Source organism: Calypte anna, chromosome 19, assembly GCF_003957555.1.
Source record: "Calypte anna isolate BGI_N300 chromosome 19, bCalAnn1_v1.p, whole genome shotgun sequence".
Lineage (NCBI taxonomy): Eukaryota > Metazoa > Chordata > Aves > Apodiformes > Trochilidae > Calypte > Calypte anna.
This window is the reverse complement of record NC_044264.1, coordinates 7,334,916-7,361,370: the sequence shown is the minus strand read 5'-3', so window position 1 is coordinate 7,361,370 and position 26,455 is coordinate 7,334,916. Positions and strand designations below refer to the sequence as shown.

Below are 26,455 nucleotides of genomic sequence, written 5' to 3'. Positions count from 1 at the left end.
TCTGATTAAAATATCCTGTGAGACTGACATATTTACCCTTTCCTTTTTTTATCAGTTCTGGGGCTAGAATCTTTCTTTCTTAGCTTTACAGAGGAAGTTTTAAAGCATATATTTCTTGTTCCTGGGAAACCCCAGATGAGATCAGTCATTTGGTTTCCAGTGAAGTCTCATGGAAGAGAACATACCGACCTCATTAGTGGCTCTCACATTTGTCTCTATCTTTCACAAGGAAAGTGAGACAGTAACGAGACTGAATGCAAAGTGCAGCAACCTTTCTGCAGACCTCTAGCAGCCCTTTGATGTGACAGATCACAAAAAGCAGGGCCTGTCAAAAACTGATGTATGGGAGAGTAAAAGGGCCCCAAGGTCAGAGAGCTGTCCTTCAAAGGAAATCACTTTCCTTTTCCCCATTCTGATTGGGATACATTAACATCTTACAAAGAATTAAGCCATCAGTAAGATTTTTTTAAAAGGATTTTTTTAAAAGGGAAAAAAGCTTTAATTATGAAAAAAAATTTTCTGAAATTTTCTGTGTAGAGAAGGCTTCTGGTCTGGATTAGCTTCAGATGGCTGCCTCACATCAGAAAGTGCCAAACACTTCCCAAGCAGAGAAAAGTGAATAGGAAGCAAACCAGTAAATTTGATAGATTCTACATATTACTCTCAAATAGGAACCTTGATCTGACAATTCTATAAACATACAGGAAGCTCTGAAATCTGCAGTCTGCCCCAGTTCTGATTTGGATGGGAAAGAAGTGTGTCTAATGACTGATATAATGATACCTGCCATCAAACCATACTCCAGTCCCCCCCTAAAATCATCCACAGCTGAACTTGTTCAAGTTTCACAAGTGACACTCATCCTTTCCCAGCACTGACATCAACACCAGCAGTGGCCAGGTGGCCTCATTTAGGTAAATTCTCTCTTTTCTGAATCTCATCACTACTAACACAGAAAAGCTGTGTTTTAGAGGAAAATCAGGATTTTCCTTTTTAAAAAACACTGGGGCAAACAAACAGTGATGGACAAATGGACTAATGGGATGTGCTCTGCTACAGCTTGGAAGCCTGGAGATAACCAGGTCTCATACTTAGTCACTGGGAAGTTAGCTCTGACAACTGGGCAGGAATGGAAGTGACAAGTCACAGAAAAACTCATAAAACAAAGGCCCTCCTTACTAGAGCTGAACATTCTTCAAACCAAACTGTCCCACAACAGAATATAATCCCCAGCTCCTTCTCCAGCCTTCATTGATTATGCCAGATTTCTTATTGTATTACTAATTCTTACTAATTTACTGGGTTGATTACAACAGCAGGCTTTATACAGCTTCATTTCTGATGCTGGCACTGCTCCACTCTGGGATTAGTAGGCTTTTTTTTTTTTTTTCAGGTAACCTGCAGAGTTCAAAGTCACAATGCCTGAGAGATAATGGAAACTCTTAATACCTTGGAGTTTGCCTCCTCTATCTGCCTGCATTGGCACTGGTTCCAACCACTGATGCAGATCAGCTCAGCTGGCACACACACACCTTGCTTTGGGTGCAAATGGGTGCCAGGCACTGAGTTTCTCATTTAATGCAGGAAAATAATTGTCCATTTCCAAAGGAGCTCAGGATGACAGAGTGGGCCATCCCTCATGTTTCTGCTGCCATCTTGGCATCTCCTGACCTCCACAGAAATAACACAACCACTGGCATTGTGAGGAGATATAGTACCTGTCTTCTTATGTGGTTTAAGCTTTACAGAGATCCTGAGCTTGTCAATAAAATACCCAAGATCTCTGTAAATAAAGTAGGTGATTTTAACACCATTATTGACAGTTTTCACTGTTTCTAAGGCGAATTCAGTAAGTCTATATAGATTTAGACTTCACTTTACCTAAGAATAAAGAAATAATCTGATGAAGCAGCCTGAGAACACGAGTGCAGCTGTCTGTTACTTCCATTTTACAGGTAAAGGATACTTCATTTTGCAGCTGGCAGAGCTTGATATAAAAATCAATACATTTGGAAGAACTAAGGATGCCTGGAGTAGTCTGAATGCTTTCAAATTATGTGCTCAGCCCTCAGCTCAGCCACACATCCTGGCTGTCTCTCATTTCTGATGTCCAGCATGGCTTTTTCTTTTGCTCATGTCAGAGCTGACAGATAATAGCTCCTGGCACTGGAGTAACAGCAAGGAAGGACACAAACATGATTGAACCAGGCAGCCTTGAGGGAAATTTTCAAAAAGTGCACGTGTTGGGAGTTTGTAGAGAGTGAGTGCCAGAACCAAGAGCAAGTATCTGGAATGACTTCTAGGACCCATGGAGCAAGTAAACTCACCTGTGTGAACCCCAGAGCTCCCATTTGTATACCAGTACCACCATGCAGTGCTCTTCCTGAGAAGTATATGGTCACAAAAGATGATTTGTAATTCTCTGTGGAACAGCAGTATTTAGGGTTATTTGGCTAGCAAACCTTGAAGGACTGGAATCAGAAAAATCACCTATTTCCTAGAGTTTTGAACCTTGCAATTTTCCCATTTCTTTTTCATCTAGTGAAACATTAAAAGGAACACAAGAGCTCTAAGTTTGGCTTTAGCAGAAAAACAAATTGCTACTTCAGGACAGCACATGGGAAGACCTAACACTGTGGATAAGGAAGCTGAATCCAAGACACTTCTTTCTCCCTACGTGTCATTTCCCATTACTTGGGATTTCAAACTGCCAAACATCACCACACAGAACTTCCAGGCAGAATTGGTTCCCAGTTCTATTTGCTCAGCTCCACTAGCCAAGAACAGAGATATGAGATTGGCCTCATTTCTCTTTAAATCACTTATGATTTACTGTGTGAGCTTCTGTCAGGGAGACAGGGGTAGTTATGTCAGCAAAAACCTAGAATGAATAACTTAAGCTCCACCAAGGGCAGCACACAAGCCTATTTAAACAAGAAATCTTGATGTCAATTATTTATTATCTGGAGCATTTGGAGCACAGGCTATTGCTCCAGGTCAGCACACAAAAGTTGGGCAGTCACAGCCAAAGTCTAAGGAAACCTAAGTTGTTTATTTTTAATAACCTCCATAATATTGTTTCTTTTAATTTCTCTTACACAATATCATAATACCAACCAAGTACCATCAGACTGTAGCTGTAACCAATATAATTTCAAAAAATAATAAAATCTTTCACTTGAATAACAGATAAATAAAGCTCAGTTTTAAAAGTACAGACAAGGGAGAGAATGGAAGAGTAGGCCAAAGACATGATGTCTGCAGTTCAGACATGAAAGGAAAATGGAGAACTGAAGAACTGATGGAGGTAAACAAAAGCAAAGAAAGTGGTTTCTGAGCAAAATTTCAAGACTTAAACACTTGGCTATGTAGACAAACATCTGGATTTCCCAGCTACAGGAACATTCTTACTTGGCTTAGCTCCCCAGTCAGTGAGCACTGCAGTATAGTCTTGATCACAATCAGTGTCTATTTGGAATGCTATTTCAATAAAATCTAGCAGCTGAAGCAATATTCTCTCCTTCCCTCTATCATGTTCCCAGGAACATGTTGTGCTCTCTGTTGTATCTGATTTTTAGTTCCTTTTAGCAACAATATACTGTGTTGCAATATGCCTATTGGTATTTTTTCATGGTGTGACAATCTAAAAGCAGGATTCAGCTTTGTAATCTTGCTCACTTGTTTTTAGCACCTTCCAGTGACCATAACAGCAAAATATATTCTCAGGAATTGGCTAGATGTACAAACACCCTTTTGGACTGTGAAACCACTGTGAAAACCAAGAGATGCAAGATACAAGTATTTTTATAAATACCTGTAATAGCCCCCCATAAGAGCAAGGACAGTTCTCTCAAGCCTAAAAGGAATCTTAAAGAAGCAACACACATACTCCTAGCATTTCTCTACACAATATACATAGTTCCACACAACAAACACAGAGTGTTTTTGCTTAGCACTCATATTCCCATTCATACTTCTACAAATGATGCTGCAAAGCAATAGATGAGGGCAGACCTCATGATGCAATTTAAATTGGCAAAACAATACCCAGCTGTAACTCGAGCTCCATAAACCATTTTACCATTTGTATTTAAAGCAGTCATCACCATAAATCTTATCCTTCCTCCAATCCCAGCTATTATACATGCATGCAGGAGAGGGCTCTCTATTCCAGTGCTAGTAGTTTTGCATCTGACATATATATTCCATTCTGGACTCCCTGCAGTGCTGTTTCCCTGGCTGCATTCCGCATTCCCAGGATCTTATGCTGCATCATCTCTACAGGTTTTCTTCTCCCTGCGTCACTCCTCTCAAGCATCTTTTGCCAGCATCTTGCCTCTTTATTGGCTGGTGAATTTCAAATACCTTTGGATATGACTAATCACTATTAAATCTGAGGATTTACACACTGATTAGCTGCAGAGCATGATCTGTCTTTGAGTTACTGTGAAGCATTCATGCTGTTACAAGATGCATAATTTCTTTTCAAGGGTGGAAAAGAATATATTTAACAAAATATATTAAAATTCCTTTTTTTTTTTCCAGAAATCCCTTTCTCGTTAGTAACATTGTTCTGTTACCCAGCCCTGCAGAGGCTGTGACAAATAGGGGGAGGTCATGGTCAAATTTAATAAGATCTCACATTCCCTTGGAAATGCCACCAGGGAGCAGACAAAAGCAAGTGTTTGCTGAGCTCCTGGGGGAGAGCAGAGCGTTTCCACAGAAGCCCTTGGTATGCAGATGGTGTCGCTGCCTTTAGAAACAGGCTGCGATTTGAAACCAACAACCTGATGGGGCTGAGGCAGAGGGAGAGAGCCTGCCACACCGTAGCTTAGGAGCACAGGCTGCTCATGAAGAAACACACATACGGCTGAGGCTGGCTCCTTGTTCTCACCCTTCTGCTGAGCCCCAGGAGAACAGCAAGGGAGGGGGGGAGAAGGGGGAATGCTATTGAGATGTGGTTAAAAAAAAAAAAAAAAAAAAGTTTTACATGATTTATTGCTCGGCGAGACAGAGGATCTAACCCCAGAGCAGCGGTGCAGCCCCCACGGCGACAGGGACAGGCGTGGGCCACCGGCGCCACCGCGTGGCCACTCGGGGGGACCAGGCCGGGAGCCCCACCAAGGGATTTAACCCTCCCAAGGAGCCTGGAAAGCCCCCAGCCCCAATCTTTGTATCTACCTGGGCCGGGCTTCAGGCGACTCTCAGCAAGCTCAGAAATAGCTCCTGTTGTAATGGTCTTCTTCAGCCTGGAGACTCCTGAAGCTGCTGCTGCCACCACCCCGGGTTTGGTCAGCAGATCATCACTGCTGGCCCTCTTCAGCTGCAAGACAGAGATCTTGTGAACACCTTGAATATTCCATGAAATGGTCACAGTGGCAAGGCTCCTGAGAGGAAGAGGGACATTGCCATGAAGTATCATTGCTTTGATAATAATACTATGAATTTATTAATTGTATTTGGTTTGCATTCTAGATTTTCGTGAAGTGGCTTTAAACCCCACTACTGTTTCAACAGTGAAGGGATCATCATTGCTGTGTGGGTTTTTTTGGGGGAGGGGAACTTCTGGTAAAGCAAGTCTGCTCTAAATGTATAGTCAAGCAAACCACACAATACAGGCACAATGAACTTAATATGCAAAGAGAAACATTGAAATTATTTTGCTTCAGCAAGCAGAAGTAGCAATTTATCTCAGAACTTTTGTCAGCTGCTTTTCCACTTATGTGCCTTCACAACAGCCTTTGTACTTCTAATAACAGCCTCTAATTTCAGAAAAAAAAAATACTTTGAGCATTTTAAAGACTGAAGCTCCAGCAAGCCTCTTTAGAGCAGTACTTTTTTCTTTCCTTTTCAGTGTGTGGACCCCTAGACTGTTGTCACAAATCAAAAGCCACTTCCTTTTACGTTGTCCAAGGGATCTATGAACCACAGGATGAAAACCACTGCTGTCCCTAGTTAGCAGTTCTTGAATGCAAAATCTTTAAGCAAAATGAAGTCTCTCAGCTTCAATTCTTTCTCTCTTTCATCTCCTCCTCTGACTCAGAGGTTGTGGTTTCCTGGACCCTGTGAGCACGTAAGTTCCAATAGCTGAAGTGTTGATCTGCTCCAGGATACCAAACAGCTCACTTTTGGCCTTCTGGCAGAGTTTTTGTCAGCTGACTCTTAGAAGCAGAATGGAATGATGTGACTTTCTGACCTTTCAAGCCTTCTGCAGTCTCTCAAGTAATTTCTTCAATGTGTCCTCTATAGCTACAAACATGGTGCCTTTTTCTACCCTGCTTCTTCAAGGAAAACACTTTGATTCTGCACTTGCAGATCATCAGCAATTGGAAAGCATTAGCTGTAGTGAGGAAGAAAACTCTCAACATTTAGGAGAGCCTATTAATATCTTGCAGAGATACAATATCCCCCCATCCCATGCCAGGTATTTTCAGAAATGTGCATTGGTCTAATATACAACACAATTACAATCTCCCTGTGCTTAATAGAGTGGTCCAAGTCTCAGGATGCAGCAATGCTCCAGCACCAAAGATTTAACCCAAAACAAGGCTCTAATGCTCTCACAGCCCCTGCTGGTCAGTACCTTGCTGAGTCGAGATTCAAAGGCAAGTGAAGTTGAGGATTTGGATGTTTTCATTCCTGTTGAGGTGGTGGAAAGTGGTTTTCCTCTGTCAACACCATGGCTCCCTTGCTTTGCCATTGCACTCCAAGGCCTGGCAGTGCTCTTCATTTTCCTCCCAAATAACTCTAAAAAAAAAAAATATAATTTGTATGTACACAAACACACACAAATATAAACTTTATATCATCTGAAAGGGAGCAACAGATATCTGGCATCAGTCTAAAGGGCTGAAAAGACCATAATAAACTTTATTCCCTCTTATCCACATCAAAATTCAGCCCAGAGAATCACTCACAGTAGGTTACAGCCCCTTATATTTTTCATGCTGTCTGGTTAACAGGAAATACCATAGAAGGAACCCTGACTTGTTGGGACTGTGTAAGTCAGAGACCTTTATCAGCCACAGCAGAACACCTGCAGATGCTGAAGCACAACAAAAGTGTAACTGAGAACACAGAGTCCACAGCAATTGAAGACAATCTTGGGGAAAAAAGGAAATAATCTCTCTTACTGTCAGATCCAGCATCTTCAAGTGAAATAATACTCACTTTTTAAAAGTCACAAGAGAGGCAAGTTTCCTCAGTTGTATAGAAAATAAGATATCTTTAACTTATCAGTCTTCTAGAGAAGCAGCAGTTGATGTTTCCACAGTGATAAAAAGATATTTCACAACACCAAGGGTTACAAAACATGGTAAAAACTATCAATTTCCTTGCTGACAAAATCCAGATCCCTTATTCCTCAGAGATAAGATTATGCAAGACAGAAATCCTGCCAGAAACCAGCAAATAGACATGAATTCCTATATATGTATATGTGTATATATATATATATGAATAAATTTAATCTTCCAGCAATAACAACTAGTCTGTTTCAGTAGGTAGACTGTTGCCAACTGAATAGCTAGCCCTTCTTCTATAGATCTAAAGCCATGATTTTTCAGCAGCCATTACCCAATCCAAACCAGGAGCAGAATACCATAATTAGTTGGATTTAAATAAAATCCACAGCAGTCCAAGGTGGGAGTGGGAAGCAGGGGATATTGCCTGATACCTCCTCGCTCCCCCACTTCAATATGAGCAACATTTTCCTTCTGCAGCTTCATTTTCTAAACTAGACACAGGATGTAGCTGCCTAATCAGTCTTGTGTAGGAAGAGGCTAACTTGCCTCTTCTCTGTGAAACAGGTAACTAAAAGATGTACAGAGAGCTCAGCCCAGTGCCTCAGCTGAGGAAGGTGCTGGCAGAGAGCACACACTGTTCATCACATGCAGCCCAGCTGGGACACTGTGAACTTGGACAGCAAACCTTTGACAGGGATGCTGAAACAATTTATTCCTGAGTCAGCAGAAGGGCTTAGGTCACATTTGATATCTCCTAATTTGCTTTGTACTTCATCTCACATTCACAAATAAGATCACTCACTGAACTCACGGGAAACCAATCTGGTTGGGGCCAACTTGTGTTTGACACTGATGGCACCTTCCAGGCACCCCGATGGGCTTTTTCAGGAGTGTTTTGCTGCACAGAGGCAGAAGGGAATGTCAAGTGCTCTGCTGCTGTCTGGTGGAGAACAAAGCCAGCAAGTGACATTCCCTCTATTTATCCTTGATGCCTCTTGCAGGGAGGGCTGTGTGCTTTCTCCACAGCTCTACCTTATCAGCCCCTAAAAAAACAAAACCAAAAAACCCCCAACATTCAGCAGTTATCATTACTAAATATAGTCATTACTCCATTAAAATTCTTAACACATCCAGTGTGGAGCCATCAACAGATCTCATTAGAGGAGAAAGTAGTTTTTGTTGATGATTATGCTGATTACTTGGCTCCTTTTTTGAAGCCTCAACAGAAATGTTAACTGTATTAGAATAGACTATGATGTTTAACATTCCCACAAGTTCACAACCCACCAAGCTTTGGCACTTCACATTATTTAATAAACTATTTTTCAATGGGCATACCCTTCACGTGATTGTTATGGGTGAGCTATTTTCCTGATTAGATCTCCAAATTATGCAGATTTTGGGTTTTGTAGCTCCAGTGCTTGCACATGCATTTTGCTTTTTTATACCCTGTGGAATTCTTCATAACTACCTCCCATACTTTCCTGCCTCAAGCTGCACAGATGCTTTCTTGATATCCTAAAGAATTTAATTTCGAGTCATCTGCAGCATTTTAAAGTTACAGTGGAGTGATACACTTATTAGACTGTGATGTTAAAAGAGGTGCTTAAAAAGCCAGAAAACCACAACTCAAGAGATCAAGCCAGTTGCCTGAGGAAAAGTGGCTTTTTCATGTAATGAATTCCGTGCCATGTGGGTTTAATATTTCCCTGTGCCAAGCAGACAGAATAAAATTGAGAATATTTGGATTTAATGATGTTTTTTAGCTTTGCATGTATTTATTTGGGAATCAGCATTTATAAAAGACAGAGGTAAGGCTTCTCAGGTGCCTGGCTAACCTGAATCTACACTGTAGATAAAAGTTTTGCTCTCTGAAGTGGAATCCCAACACTTTCCACAAGCCTTAAATGTATTTCAAAGACTACAGTCAAGTTGCACACATCTTAAGCTGCTTTCATTCCTAGGTAGGTGACACACATTTGAGTTATTAGCAGTTCTGCTTCAGGAGAAGTGCTACACAAAAAAAAAAAAAAAGTGCTACTTAAAAAAAAAAAACACCAGTCCTGCTGTTCTTTGATGTGAGCAGGAAACTCATTCTCAGAGTCAATACCAGCTTTTCCTCTCCTCAAAATTCAATTTCTTACCTTACTGGAAAATAAAAGAGAAAAGAGCCTCAAGGAAGATGAGTTGGGACAATGGGAAACAGTGACAAAACAAAAAACAAACAAAAAATATCACTAGCTTTAGGCCTATTACCTCTCAATACATTTCAACAAGACAACCTCCCTCTCCTGCAAGCTATGCCTGGGGCTCTATGATTTTTTTTCCCCCCCACGTTTCACAAGGAACTTCCCTTAGGAAGGAAACAGAATGCCACCACCCCAAGATTCAAAGTCAGTCTGCCTGTGGCAACCAGAGCAAGGTCACAATTAAACCCCTGCAGCATGCTCTGCTTCAAGTTGTTCTGTGAACACACAAAAGCTGAAGCAGCAGCTCTGTGTTGAAACAAATGGGGGCTGATGCCAACAATATATTGCTTCAGAGAAGCAAAATCAGTTCTGTTCCCAGTCACTACCAAACTGCACAGGTTTTTGGGGGCTTTGTTTAGTTTTCAATATCTTCTGCACTCAAAAACATGCTGCTGTCTGTATGCCCCTTCTCCTCTGAAACAGGTGCTGCAAAGGAGATAATTGGAGGGTTTCCAAAAATGTGAAGCTGGTCCTGACAGAGCTTTTTCTCTCCGTAATCCTCAGAAGTCCCTGCAGGCATTAGCCAGTCTTTAAAAATTCAGGCCATGCAATACAGTTCATCCTTTCTTACCAGTGTTTTTAAAGGGTATTTGGAAAATTTTGATGTGGACTGTTTTGGCAGTTGGCAGTTTTACAGTGGAAAGATAGTCCCGTTTTATTTGAAAGCTTACTGGTTTATTAAAGACAAGAAGCTAGACATTTCTTTATTAGTCAGTCCACACACAATTATTAATAAAGGTCTTTAGATCTAGCCCAGAATTATTCCCATTTTATGGCTAGAAAAACTGGATTAAGGATTCACCCTCTCACAGAGAGTCAGCATTAGCAGACACAACACTATGTATGTCTCTTGGATCTTGAGGCTTGGCTCTCCATCAAAGGAGGAATTCACCAGTCCTGTAGAACAAACTTTAGGAAACATATTCTGTTGACTATTAAAGGTGTTTAATTCTGAATAATTAAAAAGAATAGATAGGTTGATTTGAGGGATGACAAACTACTGCTTCACAGTCAAGTAACCTAGCATTACCTTATTAAATAAAATTATCAGCATACCTGCAGAAATGAGGTTACACAGCAAACTCTCTGCTGGGGGACTGGAGATACCAATTATCTGCACCCCACCTGCTTTACACCATCCAAGGGTTGGTGCTCACGTCTGTGGGCAGCACCACTCGCTCAGGAGGATGGGGAAATGCCATGAGAGTCACTCAGGCTGGTTTGGGAAAATGAATGAACAGGAATTGGGAAAGCTCATGACTAGAGCTGGAGAGTCATGTGCCAGGTGGCACCTTCATTGAGACCTGGGAATGCCCAGCACTTCAGAAAAAGTGAGGTTGGAAGTACCAGCTTTGCACATAGGATTCTCAAAGGACGAGAGTCTGACTTTGCTGGGCTAAAACCCACAGTCCCCAGTGCCACTTCTCTGTAATTCTGTTCTTTTTTATTACATAAAAAGGTCAGACCATTCAAAATTTTTTATTACACATTCTCTTGAAAACAAAGCACAATTATCTACTGGGGGTTTTAAACATGTAAAGTTTGCACCATGTTTTTTTCTTCTAACCTAATCCAATCTCTGCTATTTTCAGAAAAACTATCAACTGAAACACAGAATTATCTAAGAAGTTCAGTAACTTGTAAAGCATTTTCTAGAGGTGTGTAGGAAGCTACACGGCAGGACAGCCAGCTGGGCTAAAATAGAATTCTTTTCTGCCTTTCACATCAATTCACTTTAAACCATTTTTAGGCTTCACAGATGCTTCCATATGACTCATATCAATTTCTTAGCTGATACCAGGAATCAAGGCAGGGTCGCAAACCAAGGAAGCTGAGAGTCCAGTATGGTAATTGGTAACTTGGAGATACATGACACAGATAAAAAGCTATTTGGAAATAAGACTGGGCTAACAATTAAAAACAAACTGCTTATTCTCTTCTGGTCATCTTTAGCAGCTCTCCTTTAGGCATCTGCTCCTTTCAGCTCAGCCTGTAGCATCTCTGTAACTCAACACACTCATCCTCACTTTTCTCAAGTTTGTTACTTTGGTTTTAGAGTCTCTCTTCCATTACTCCCCCAAGCAGCCACACTTCCCTGACTGCTGCTGACTACTTCACTACAGCTGGATTAAAAAGCCCACAAAAAACCAAAAACAACCAATAATCAAAAGCCAGACCACTTTTTTCTACTCAAACACAACTGAAAGGAACAGACAACGTACACCCATTTGCCAAAACCTGATCCCTAAGGCTGTTCTTGCTTTTGCTGGCCAAAGCAGAAAATCAGTTATAAACCTGATCCCAAATACTGAGCAGTAGCTTCCTCTGGTCTACTCAGAAGACTTGGTTTCCAGTCTCATATGCAGATGAATTTTCATGTTTTCTGGTGAAGTACAAGGAGACAGAACATCACTTGGCATTTTTCGTGTCCAGACTGCATGTTAGAGCAGAGAAAATTCTGCAAGGTTTATGCATGCCTGAAGCAAAGGTGGTTCTAGTATTATTTTAACTTTCAAGACTGGAGAAAAATGTACATGCAGCTAAACAACTGGCTAGAAGCCTTCACAGAATTAAAACTGCTGGTAAATTTTAGATATAAAACAAATACACAGAAAATAAGACACATGCATGCCCAAGGTCACCCAATTAACATTGGGAAAATACAAAGCAAAATACCAGCCCCAGAATTTAATGATCAGTGGCTCTGATACAGTTGAAGAGTCACATCTTCAAAATCTTTTAATATGCCATGAGCTGAGAATTTTATTTAGAGGGCACATGGCTCCCTTCCTCTATAGCATTAGGAACTGTTGCAGAGAGTGATCCTTTTCCTTCATGGTATCAGAAGGAACCACACAGATAACAGAAACTCCCTGGGATCTCACAAAGACAAAATTACTTTATCAGTGGTTACAGTGGTAAGAGACAATCTCCCATTTTTATGTAAAGGCTTTTCTTGCTTACTTCCTCAGTGTATTTTCTGCATTTCTCCAAAACAGATATTTATTAACTAGTACATACATACACCAAACCTTTACAAGGATGTGTAAACTACATCAAAAATGGCCTAAGTGAGGACAGTTCAGTCAGCTACAGATGACAGGCTTCTGGCCAACTGCTCAGCTTCTGAAACCATCCCAACAAGACTGCCAAGGTTCAGGTCAGCAAGAGCAAAACTCCATGTCTCAACATTGCTCAAAATAAAAACCTCTCTTCCCAGAGCACCCATTATGGTCACTGATGACTTTTCCAGGCATGGACAGACAACAGCAGTGCAAAACCTTCTGCCCATCCTCCTCCACAGAAATTCTCCCTGGAGTTTTGGATTTGTGAATCTTTTATTCTTAGTTAGATCCCATGGAAAAAATTTGCAGAAGTTAAAACAATATCTTTGTGTGTGGACAAAGGATTTATTTAGCTGCATTTCTCTTGTCCTTATTCCATATTACCAGCCAAATATAAGTGGAAAATAAAGAGATCTTTGCTACTCCTCTAGACAAAATACCCCAAACTGTCATGCAGCACAGTGACTGATGCTTAGCAATCAATCCAGAGCTGTACTTTGAAATGTCTGGGAACATGCTGCTCCGGTAGTTTAAATTACACTGTTTGTACATGGATATTCCATCTCCTCCTCCTCCCTCACACTGATTACCTAACCAGCCACCACCACACATCCCAGAAGAGAAACTATGCTGCTTCCGTCTGCCCCCTGATCTTATAAACAAGATGGTGATAAAGAACCAAAATTCTCAGCCTATCTGTAGTTTTCTGGTCACCAGCCTTCCAGGAGGACATTGGCAGCCACCAGCTGGGTGGTGTGACACCTGTAGAAGCCACAGAGCACAGTGTGTATCAGTCAAGAACCCACTGCTTCTCTGGTTTAAGCAGAAGGATTATCTTGATAAGGTTGAAAGGACAGAAGACTGCTATGACCCTTCACTAACAGAGATGTACACTTAAATGCAGCAATTCTGAATCATGCTCATAACATTAATGACAGATGCACACAAGGCAGAAGACAATAAGAAGGGTAGGGTGGCAACAGGAGTTTGTAAGACAACAGGTAGGGCAGCATATTGTCATGCAGGGAGAGTGTATATGAAAGCAGGTGATGGCAGAATGCATAGGCAGAAGTTATGCAATGAATTCCAAATTTTATCAAGTCACATCAAAACATCATCTAGGAAGTGATTCCACAGGGCAGAATTTGAAGAATGCATTTTCAGAAGTTGTAGTTTCCTCATCACTTCCATGTCTGACAAGCAGAGAAAGTAAATCAGTTTCTACAGTGCTAACAGCTGCCCTTTGGAGACATAAGCCAGAGGCAAAATTCAGGAAGGGTGAAAATAATGCATTGATTCCAAACTTCCTTTTTGAAGTTACAACCACGTTACAATCACAAAGAATTAGGTCACTCTGGGCTTTCCCTGGTATGACCCTGCCCTGAATAGATGGGCTTAATTTATATTCAGCATATTGCAGGTTGAGAACAAAACGTTTTAGAACCATTTCAAGGTAGCTACTGCTCATTAATCCAGGTTCTTTGAACCACTGTCCCGGCGAGTACAGCACAAAGCAAGTGACACACACAGTGAACACCTCAGATTTTGCCAACCAGCAAGAAAGAAGAAAAGAAGGTTTCATTTTAGATAGAGCAAGAGCAATGTAATTGCAAGAGATATTAAGAATAATTGCAAGTGGCTTGCCTGATAATTACCTGTCATTACATTTTTCTCTAGCACAGACAGTAGATATATCTACAAGAAACAATGACCATGGTTTTTGGAATGGCAGGGAAGCACAGCATGTGGCTACATGGTAATCCTGACTGGTGTATGCACATGGACTGGCAGATCCCCAGTCCCCTCCAAGCATGGAGGGATGATACTGCAATCAGTGTGCTGGCTTGGCATTCCACCCAGTTCTATTCTCAGCCCTGGAATCTTTCTATGCTTTAGTTTTTTTCATTTCTAGAAATGGCATAGTAATTGTTCCCTGGAGAACAGATTTATGAAGATACACTCATTCCTGGGCCTTGGAAAGGAACTCCCCAGACACAAATAATGAAAAGGAGATCAATTGACATCTGTCACACAGAACTCAAGTAAGCAGCCCCACAGATTGCCACCTGCCAGGATGTTTCCCTGACTCCCATTTTCAATCCATCAAAATGCATAGAAATAATTGATATCTGGAAGCTAGTTCTTAAGGAGCCATTTATCCTCCAGTTATTCAAGTCAGAAAGCCAGAAACTTCTGAACATTCACGAGTGACAGTGTGAACTTCTAACAGAAAGGGCTCTTTGTAAAGATGAGGACATAAATCCAAAACTGCAGGAGAAACCTAAGGACTTCTGCATTTTAAATGTATTAATAGGGAACAGAAACAGAACAGATTTAGGCAGCAGTATCAACCATTTACAACTATGACTCAGGGAACCAGCGACACAGTGAAAAAAACCACTTTGGTGGGCTAAATAATGAAATTAAATTGCTTCAGAACAGAATTAGAAAGGGAAGGGGTAGTAAATACGGGTGTGCATGTTTGGATGAGATATTCTGGTGTTAGTTATCTGTCAAATTGTGCAAAGAACATTCCTTTAGCAAATCAAATACACTTGTGCTGAGGTTACTGAAGCAGAGAGCACTTTGTAATTTAGAGAGGATAGAAGAGGAAAACACTAAAGAGTTCCTTTGGAGGTGAGACAGAAAAGATTTATAGAGCACATCTAGAATAACCTAGATGTTCAAGAGAAAGGAGTAGAGAATCCTTGCTCTCAAACCAGTTCTACCAGTAATCCTTCACTGCTACACACACAGGGCTTAATTAACAGCTCTACAACTTTGCCACATTGCATGCTATATAAATGCTATTATTACTACTATTACTATTATCAAGCTTCAGTTCACAGTACAACTTTAAGGACAACTGCTGAACTGCTGCAACCAGAGGGTCCTGCTGAGAATCTGTACTGCTCTTAGCAATACTCTTGTAAGAGGGTACCCTGCCTTGGGTGGCTTTCCCTGATCTGCTGCAGGGATGCAAGCTGCCAAACCTATTTGCTTAGCAGCTTCTTCCTTTCTTGACAGGACTATGTGAACATGCAGAAGCAGAGGAAAGTCTGCTAATGCTCCTGCTTCCTTTAACTCTTGGAGCAGAAACTCAAACAGTCAGAAGAAAGCAGAAGCAGGCACAGAACAGCTTCAACCCTTTTGTCACTAAATCTATGTAGCTGAGGAAAAGAAAAATACAGTAGCCAGCTTTCTATAGAATCACACCATGGGATTTTTTTCTTGTCATAGCCAACCCCAGCCTGTTTTCAGACAATGCAGACTGATTTGCACTGTACTTCGTTTCATGCAATTTATTTTCAAAGTGAGATACTAAAGTGATGATAGCAAAGCAGGTCCATTCACTCTAAGGATACATTACTGGTCTTAGAATCCTTCTAGAGTTTCCAGCTTAACAGATAAAATATTGAAATACTTACAGTAAAAGCTTGTCGTCTTCTCTGCATTAAAAAGAGAACTGTCTTCCACTAGCTTCTGACAACATGTGCAAACCAGACTGAAAATTCAGGGTTTGAGAGCTTCCCTGAGAGGAAAACCACATTGCAGTGAGACAGAGCTGCTTGAGAAATGATTCACATACGGAAGCAAGCTGGCTTCACCAGTGCTTTGGCATTCAGCACACACACACACACACACACACACACACACACACACACACACACACATATGCACACTTGCTTACTCAGGGGAATGAGAAATATTGTATTTTCATCAAAGCAAGCAAGAAAGAAAAGCCAATTGTATCCCACCTCCAAATCACTGAGATGCTTCAATCTGTAAAGCTGATGAAGAGTTTTGCAGTCTCCCATCATGCCCAACAGAAGAACTGGACACAGGGCAGAGAACATAAACCCCAGACTAGTTTGCATGATCCAATCAAGTCCAAACATGCAGTACATACAGCAAAGGAAGGACAGGAAGGTGGCTATAAAAATAAGGCATTTTTCAGAGTAAGCCACAGAAAAAGCTTTCAGGTCTTCTTTTCCACACTAATAACAATACCTCTCCCAGAGTGCCAGCAATCCCAGCCAGAACACCTTATGATATGTCCCTTGCCTCTACCATTCCTTCAAAAATTGGAAAGGTCTGTGCATGAAGGGAAGATACATAAAGACAAAGGCTTTTAGACAAGAAGTACCTAGAATCAGTCCTGAGTGACACCTCTTGAGCTGTCCAAGAAGAAATGTCAGTCTATTATTATTATCAATCTAAAGTTAGCCATTCCCTAATTTTATACATCTACCATTTAGAGTTTGAGATCATTCACAGCTGAGATAAGAAGGCAGTGCTTTGTCATCCACATTAACCAAGTTATTGTGGATATTATAACCTACATGCTGCATGTTCCTCCTCCCTGAGGAAGGGTCACCACATTCAGTGATGTGTGCACAGGCAATAAGGTCACCTAGGTACCCAGCAGAGGGCCTGCCAGTCACTCCCTCTGCTTTGATGGTGGATCAATCCCCTTCAAAAGTGAAGGGATACAGCTGGAAGGTACTGACCCTGAGCTGCTACATGGGAGGGACATCAATCACATACACCTTGCTGAAAAGCTTCTTTCTCTGAAGAAAACAAGCACATTTTTTTTATACTATAGCACCCTGCCTTGTCATTGCTGGTGAGTTCTTTGGGCTCAATGGGTTTCCTTATCCTTCAGCCAAAAGAAATAAAGAACTGAAATGAGGGGAGTGGGGAGAGGAGGTGAGCATTTAATTTCCAAAGATATTTTTAGCTTTGATAAATATAACTTGAGCAAAACTTAAAAATGAAAATTTTTGAAGGTAAGGAGACAGTCCCAGCATTTACATGCCTCAGTTTTGGCAGACAGGCTAGAATAGTGGTATACAATTTTCCCAAACCCAACTAGACCAGACAGTACATTTGTTTATTTAGAGGTTTTCTGGTAGCACTTATTGCTATAATTATCTGATTTCTTTACTTAGACCAAAGAATTAATCAGCACAAAACCTTCTGAATTGAAAAATTGCCTTTCTGTTTAATGAACAAAGAGCCCAGAAACAGACAGCTAAAATGAGTTGGCCATGGTTATAAAGAAAGCCTGCAGCCTGTCCAGGGCCTTAGCCATAATGATTTTCACACAGTCAGGATGAGAAAACAATTTCAAGTTGTGATATAAACTTTTTTAAAGAATCTGCCAGCTGGTAAATTCAGTTGACAGACGAAATAACAGTGAGCATATTGCTTGCATGCTGCTCGACCCACCAGCTCCCACGACTCTGCAACAAGATAGAGAGGATAAGACCAATCCTCACTAATCAATACCTGTCTAAAACACTGCCTTTGAGGAATCAAAATTCTTTATGTTGCAACCTGTGCAGTTTTACAAGAACAAATATGGATGAGACAACTTAATGGGACAGGCAAAGGGTAGAATTTTTAGTAGCATAGCTCATTTGAGAAGCAAATGCACAGAAAGTCTATGGCAAAAAAGCTTAAACAAGGCACAGGATTTGAAATATCTTTGCATTTATAGATATTTGTTATATTTAACTGCTTTTGTGCATGCAACCCCCTTAATTACAGAGAAGAGAAATTCCATAAATGAGGCTGTTATGTCAATAACAATGTCTTTTTAAAGCAAGTATATAATTCAGTTATAAGGCTTGGAACATTACTGTCTGGAGCTCTAAACCCAGAAGAAATTACAAAGGAAAGTCTGCATCAGGCAGTGGGCGTTGGTGGAGTCAGGCCATGGCTTTGGGACAGCATTTACTCCCCACTTTCTTCCTTTTTGTACATAACTGATCCAAACTTCTTTATTTTCTCAGTTCCACTACGGATGTCAGGAAGTTCAAGGGGCTGGTGGACATTTGCAGAATGAATCATGGGGCACCACTTCTCACAAAAACAACTGCTGTTCAGTTAAGATGCTGCTGATGAAACGGGTGGATTGAAAAAGTGATCTCCTGCAACTCTTGCCAAAAAGGCTCCTCCAGTGCAAGAAAGCTGTGCCTGCTGACTTGGGAGACTGATTTATTCCCCCCCACCACCACCCCTGTTCTTAGGACACTATTCTATGGCTTCACATTCCCACTCACACACTTCAGGAGCTCAGCCTGGGGCTTCAACCTGCAACTAGAGAAAATACTTGTTGCTGGAAGAGACCACAATCACTAAATTTGGAAAAGAGCAGATATGTTTTATGGAACATGGAGTGCTACAGGAGACAAGAAAAACATCTTCCTCTGGTGTCTATTGCCAAAATTTCAGAAGACCAGACAACAGCTTTAGAATTTCCAAGGGAACAGCCACTAAGTCAGTCAGTCAAAAATAGAATTAGGAAACTGCCTGTTTCAAAAGTCAGAGCCTGCAAGAGGCACCAGCATTTTTCAGCATTTCTGTCATTTCCGACTAGAACAGCAATGAGTTAACAAACATCTGTCTACCAAATAAAAAGCCAACTGAAATGAGGAAGGAAATATTGTGGTGAAGGAATATGCTTTGTATTTCGTTTAATTAAAATGAAAGCCTCTGATCACTTTTACACACAATTGTCTAAATTTTATTTTTCTCTGCAGTTTTCAGCTGTCTGCACTTTCTTGGGCACCAGAGACACAGCAACAAACCAGAGATAGCTTTACTAGAGTCACCCTTCTTTTAAAAATGCAGATAAATCTAAATATATGAAGAAGGCAATGCTCTGTGCTCTTCCCTGGAAGGGGAAGATGAGACTTTCAGTGTTATTTTTTACTTAATCTTTTTTATTTCAATTACTAAAGACAGACTTAAGGGAAAGGGGATATCTCCATTCATTATTATTCCTTACTGTTAGCTTTCTGATAAATAGGTTATAATGTGGCATTCATTAACAATTCATAGAGAATTATCAGATTCAAGTAGCACAGCAAGTTTTTACTACCTACACAGGCAAAATGCTGCACAACCCTCCTTGCTCCCTTTGCTTGCTGTCCAAGGAGGATCAGATGCTAGAAAAGCTTGCATTTTATCACCTAGCAGGAAAAAAATTATAACAGGTATTCATTAGAAACACTAAGAAGCCTCAAAGAGAAAAGCATTTCAGTAAAATTTTGCTTTTTACTGACAATAGAGAGCTGTACAGGAAAATCAAGGACTAGAGAAGATGGGTGCTGGAGGCTGCCTTAGAACTGAAAACCCCAGTGAGATGGTGAAGGAATTCCCCACCACTTTGAACTTCTTGGTGCACTTCAGGGTGATGCAAATAAAAGACCTGAGTTGCCAGCTTTTTCCCAGAGGGACTTGCACTGGAAGTGCTGACAGCCCTTGAGTGGAAGCAGCTCTGCAGGGGATGCCCAGATGCCCCACATGCACTGCAGGGAGCCCAGCAGCAACAAAAACTAGGACAAATTAACAGAAAAAACCTGATGAAGCACAAGGAGTTCAAGTCCCAGGAGACAAACAAGCCCTGCAATGTAGATCAGGGTATCAGAAAAAATTGCTACTGGTAAGGTTTGATCCCCCATATAGCAATCATAGAATCAGATATTGGTTTGGGCTGGAAGAAACCTTAAAGATCATCCAGTTCCAACCTTCCTGCATGGGCAGGAACACCTCCCACTTGACCAGGTTGTTCAAGGCCCCATCCAGCTGGGACTTGGACAGGGAGAGGGGGAGAGGGCAGCCACAACTTCTTGGGCAACCAGTGCCAGTGTCTCACCACACCCAAGTTAAGAATTTCTTCCTAATGTCTGACCCAAATCTCCCCTCTTCAAGTTTGAAACCTTTTCCCCTTGTCCTCTCACTACACACCTGTGCAAAAAGCCTGACCCCAGCTTCCTTGTAGGCCCTCTTCAGATATTGGAAGGTTGCTATAAGGTCAGCTCAGAGCCTCCTTTTTTCCAGCCTGGAAAGTCTCAGAGTTTCCACCTTGTTCTTAGTCTTTTCATCCTTTACAGATAGCTTGAACAGAACGAGCTAATCATTGCAGTAACTTCATAACTCATCTGTTTTACAGGTAGGGAAGCAAAGGTGCAAATTACAGACAAAATATCACAATCCATGAAGGATCTACAGTGCCCACTGATTTTAGCTCCTATATAGCATCATCAGTTTTGCAAAAGAGGTGCACAGGCACTCAGAATCAGAGCCTCTGACCTGACAAACATTTGGTTTTGATCAAATCAAGATCATGATTAAGTCAAGAAAAAAAAAGGGGAGAATATAAAATAGAGTTCAGCAGTTCCTTACTTCCTAACATCATATATGAATGTTTGCTGCTACATAAAGTTCTCAGTCAGCTTAGCACCTGAGAAATTTAAACATGTAGCTGGAATTTAAAGCACCAAATTGGTACCACCATCCAAATTTGACACAAAATACACATTGCAACTAAAGCTCCATAAAAATAAATACAGTTATTTACTATGTGATTCATGTTGCCTACAAGGCAGGTAAGGACAAATAACAGTGCTTCATCAGCATGAATGTATCCTCCAGGTAGGCAGAACTTTCTCCTTCACCAAGGTGCACAGTACCACTCACTCTGCTCTCTCAGGTCAGTTATCCCCATGAACAAAGAAGATGGATACAAACTGCACCTCTCCTCAAGGTCCCTAAGCCCAGGCTTCCATTTCTTCTCCAGAACAGCTGCACTGAACAGTCTGTTAAAGGAAGTGAAGCCTCCCTCACCAAGTAGAAAGCCTGAATGGCAAAAGCAGCAGGCACAGCTAATGGAGCAGCAGAAATAGGTGCTCAGCTTCCAAGCTTCTATGAAAGCAAGTGATAATTTAAAGTCTCCAGCTGATACTAAAATAGGAGGGTAACGAAGCAAGAAAACAGACTGCATTTAAAGGAAGAAGTATCCTATGGAGTTTGTGCACCTTTTTATCACAAAGAAATAAATACAGGAAAGGAAAACGACCCCCTGAGGTGACAGGTACCACAAGGGACATTAGTGAACCAGTGGTGTGGAGAAGCCTACAGAAACAGCCCTTACAGAGCAAGAGGATTGATCAGCCAAGCAACAAGATCCTGGGAAGGAAAGCAGATGTGAAAGGTGGAAAGGAGAAGATTAGGGAATCCAGGACAGCAGGGAAGTCACTCTGGACATTGCCCAGCTAACACTGGGACATAGCACCTGAAGGTCTAGAGCAAAAAAAAAAAGCAGCTATTAGTGAATACAGAGAACTCAGGTGAGAATACACAAACCAACTCAATATTTTCTACTTTGCACTGAATCACTTGGCAACTCTGCTGCTCCTGAGGCAAGTGGAATATCACGACTTTGCATCCTTCATTAGGAATAATTAGTCCACTTGTTAACAGCATCAAAAGAAAAGCCAAGTGTTGGCTCAGTGAAGGACAGTGACATTTTCTCCTTCCTTGCTGATGAAGGCAAGTCCTTCAGGGAAAGCTTGGTCTGTCCCTGCCCATCCAACTGTCCTCTACTCTCTGATTTGAGGACTGACTCCAAAACCTATCTTACTCTTTCAGTACAATTAATACTCACTGCTATTAAAATGAAGAAATGTTATTTTTTTTCCTCTTTGATACTGTGTATGATGTCATTCAAACTGTGATAACAACAGCCTAAGCATTTTGGCTTGTATCTCAGGGAGCTGGAAACCTACCAGGAAGAGACTCTAACAGCAGTTGCCATGGTGATGCTGGTAATAGATATTTAAAAGCAGCTCACTCATAATCACATCTATTAGGAGGCTTTAGTAAGAAAGACACAAAAAACTTGAAACCAGGAAACCAACCAGGGTTAGTCTTGGTATAAGTGGACAAGAAATTTACGGAGAGAGATCTACTTATACAACCATTTAGCTGGACACAAACGACTCCTGTTCAAATCTGAAAGGGCACTGAAGCTTGCAGAATAAACTATTTTTAGTTAGCCATTGAAAAATTGGTTCTGTGAGCCTCGTTTCAATAGGGATAGCTCCATAAATCCTCTCAGAGTGGTTGCTGCCAGAAGTAAAATAAAAAAGCTGTGCTACAGCTCATCCCACGTGTGAACCAGGCTACTGGAAATTCCTTGGTCTCCAGCATCACCTGGGGGAGGTTCCTTTAACCAGAGAAAGAGTGGTGGTGGCTGCAGAATGGCACTGTCTGCATCCACCCCAGGGGGCTGACACCAGGGAATTGATGAACCCCCTTCTTGCAGCAATAAATATTTATATTTAAATAAATGCCAATGTTATTTCCATAGGTCCTAGTCTGTAGCCTTCCAGTCCACAGGAATGTAACAAAGAGAATCAGCAGATCAGATCTCCAGGTATGAAGCCACTTCATCAAGTTGGCTAAGCCTCTGTAACAGTCATCAAATTGTTATTTCCTTTCTCTTTTTGCTGCATATTTCCATGACAACTTTCCTCCAGTATCAACTTCTTTGTATTGGAAAGGTCTCTGAAAAGAGAATTTAAGCTTCTATAGCAACAGCTAAAAGCCCTGGGAGATGATGATGTCTGAAACTTTCTAAAGATCTTTTTTTAGACCATGAATTACAACAAAAACATATTGTTAATTCCATAGGTGAAAGCAAAAGCATGTGTAATATTAGGGAAATTGGGAAGAGGGAAAGGATTCCTTTGCTGAAGTGAGACAAACACAAAGAAACAGCTTTACTTTCAAAACAGATATGCTCTTTGAGATAGAAAACATTAAAGAGAGAAGGCAAGCATCTTGAAAACCCACATCCTGCTCCTTCTCTCTGAGATAAAAACAGGGTCAAAAGGAACAAGTCTGTTGATTATGAAAGGAGATTTTATTGAAATATCTCTCTCTCTGCAGCCTATCCTGTAAAGAAAAAAAACCATTTCATACAACCATTGACTCGGGATGCCTTTTCAATTTTAACTTCCACATACCTGCTACCTAGCTACAATCTAACCTTTTTTCAATACTTCAGTAGTTTGCCATGGTACTAACTGTATTCTCCAACACGGAAAGCCTTGCTACCTCAGAAAAAAAAACCCAACAAAACCAAAACTTCTTTCTGCCTGTGGTGCAAGTGAAAACTTTTCCTTTTTTCATGAAAATATCCATTAATTTATCTCTTCTTCCTCTCATTCCCCTATCATCACAGCAATGGTAAGGGGGAAAAGGAGCAGAGTATGAGGTATGAGTGAAAAATAATTAATTTAATCAGATTATTATTGATTTCCACCTTCAGCCACTTCCTGCTCAGTTAGATAACTTTTGAGAAGACTCCACAACTGGCAGTTTGACAAGATAAACTTGAGTGCTCTGAAAACTTTTTTTTTTTTAAATAGCAGTGCTAAAAATGACAGCCAGAGCCTGTTCAAAACCTGAGAGCTCTGCAGCTAAGACACATATGCAAAAACAGGATTTCAGACAAAGCACCCATTATTTCCGAGGTTTATCCCGTCTGGAGAATAGCAAAGTGTGGGAGAAAGAGTGAGTCCCTGTAAAGGTCAAGTGAGACACGATTTTAATACCCCCATGTGCTGCCCTCTGCTGAAGCAGATGCTGAGCCGTGTTGGTACATCGGGTCCATCACAAGCTGTAAAAAAACCTCACGATCATCTGCACCTAATGCTGCCCTCACACAGGAAAAAGGAACATTTCACATGAAAAGCAAGTGTTTTGTGTGGGATTAGGCAAGGTTAAAAATAACTGAGTTTTTATACTGGACTTAGCAGCTCCAAGATGGGAGTGTGATTTCAGGCACAGCATTCAGGCAGCAAGAGCCTGGAGAAGGAAGAGGGTCAAGTGCGTTGGCTACAAGAGTCTGCAGTAACAAGGTTCAGAGGTTTATAAAAAAAGAAACAGTTGAAAGTTTAATTTGAACAACTTATCAACCAAAGATGAGTTGAATTCTCAGATTCTCACTCCAAGTCTTAATCCTCCACCCAATTTCACTCCTATGAAAAGTCTGTTTATGCACTTGAGAATATGCATTTGTTCATAGGTAGAACACAGAGCAGCATGGATGGGAAAAGGAGGAAATTATTTAAACACCTGAGGGAGGGAAATATTTATGAATATTCATTTTTACAAAAGAAGTGTTTTATATAATTATGTTTTTAAAAGCTTACTTATAAAATATTCTATTTGCAAGCAACAGTAACCTGGCATTTTCTCCAAAACACAGGGAAAAGAAAGCCAAACCAACATTCCACTTGTAAGTGTAAACTCTCAGTGTTCAGATTCCAAATCCAACAATTGTGTTTTGTTTTGTTTTTCCCTCTATGCCGTTGGAAACTAGGCTTTGCAAGTGTGACTTGAAGATCAGCCCAACTAGGTTATTTTGGATCAAGGAGAAGACTGAAATCTACAGTTCAGGGCTCCTTAGGGAGGTCACCAAGCCAGCAACATTCTCTGCCTTGCAGTGTAACTTTTTTAGCAGATTTTCGCGGCAGCCTTTCCAACAGATTATGAAATTAAAAATAAACTAAAAAAACCCAAAACAAAACACACCAACAAACAGAAGAGTTAAAAACAAAGAGTGTAGAGGGTAAAATAGAGCAGTGGGCAAGTGGACCCGACTGGTCCAGCCAGTAGAGGGCAGTGGAATTTAAGAGGAAAGTTGTTGAAAAGTAAGTTTGCACAATGACATTTTATACGAATACATAAGTACATCATTTATTAAACATAAAGTGGTAAAGCCATAAATTTAAATTACTCTTTGAATCCACCTATCCAGTCCTAAGCGAAGACATATGCAAGACAAGGTGTAAGAGATAAATTGAAGCAAGGAAATTGATTACTTCAGGATCTCTACAGGGAAACTTCAGGGGATGAGGAAGATTTCATACTCAGCTCCTTGTTTAAAAACAAATATTGAATCTTTTAAATAATTTCCAGTTACTGAAATACATTAGTTCAAAGTATCCTCTTGACTCCATCAGAGAAATTACTCAGGGGTTAAAAACCAATGGGTAGCTTTTAAAACAGAAACATACCAAGAAAAAGACAAACCAAAACTAAAAAGCTATTTTTTAAGGCACATTTGTGCCGAGCTGAACAGAAAACCAATTCTAGTCCCCCAGGACGAGAAAGTAACCCAGGCTGAGCAACATGCAACATAAGCAAAGCAAGCAGAAGATCTTTAATGTTCCACAGCACCTCGTTTACCGAGGGTAAAAAGCATAAAAGAAACGTTCCTCACCTCACTACCAACCAGAACAACCCCCTAAAAGCCAGTTTGCAATTTGTGCCGGAAAGGCGGATTTTTTGTAATCCTCTTCAGCCTTTACAAGATAATACAAGTCCTGCTATAAAAGGGCTACCGAGGATGGCCTGGCAGCCCAGCGCTTTCACCCAGCCGCGATCCCTTCCCTGAGCTCAGTCTCGGAGCTCAAAAGGTTGAGGTGAGTCCTGAGCCCCATCCCCGATACCGGGAGACTCCTCAGCTCCCACCTCATCCCGCGTTTTGGAGGGAAACCGCAGGGCTCGTCCCGCCCGCCGGCAGCACCTCAGGCGCCTCACAGCACCGAGCCCAGGGCCAGGGCTTTGGTGGGAGCTGCGTTCTGCACCGGCAACCCTCGGTGACCGCCGCCGTGTCCCTGGGACCCTCTGCCCTCCCCCGAGCCACACTCCGGTCACATCCCGACCCGAGAAGGGGATGAAACGGGGAGAGGCTGCGGGACCTGTTGTCCCCCCCCGTTCTCCCCTCAGACACCAGAAGTCAGTCAGGGGGGGGACGGCGCCACCGCCGCGCGATACCTCAGAGCTTCCCGCCCTTCTCCCAGCACCTCAAGCCCAGCTTCAGTCCCGCACTGCGGCAACTCAGCCCTCCACCTCCATCCCGGGATTACCCTCGGCGAGGCTGTCAGCCTGTCCCAAGCAGAACCAAAGCCCACATCGCGCTCACCTGCTGCCGCTGCTGCCGCCACCGCCGCCGGGGATGCTCGGGCAGCGGAGCCCTCAGCTCACCTGCAGCCGCCCCAACGGCCGCCAGGGGGCTGGCGCGCAGGACGCC

General features: G+C 41.6%; 1 protein-coding gene across 3 annotated transcripts in view; it reads right to left on the bottom strand.

The window, feature by feature from the left end:
• SPECC1 (sperm antigen with calponin homology and coiled-coil domains 1) overlaps positions 1–26,432 on the bottom strand; it is an 86,056-nt gene extending 59,624 nt beyond the window's left edge. The window contains exons 1-3 of one of the 3 annotated variants that reach the window (XM_030462695.1): positions 26,348–26,432; positions 6,584–6,747; positions 5,182–5,323 (exon numbers count right to left, since the gene is read on the bottom strand). In XM_030462695.1, coding sequence (XP_030318555.1) covers positions 5,182–5,323; positions 6,584–6,730 — 289 coding nt within the window. In that variant the 5' untranslated portion in view covers positions 6,731–6,747; positions 26,348–26,432. The remainder of the gene's footprint in view (positions 1–5,181; positions 5,324–6,583; positions 6,748–26,347) is intronic. The other 2 variants (XM_030462699.1, XM_030462696.1) reach the window with 2 other exon arrangements.
• Positions 26,433–26,455: the final 23 nt, after the last annotated feature.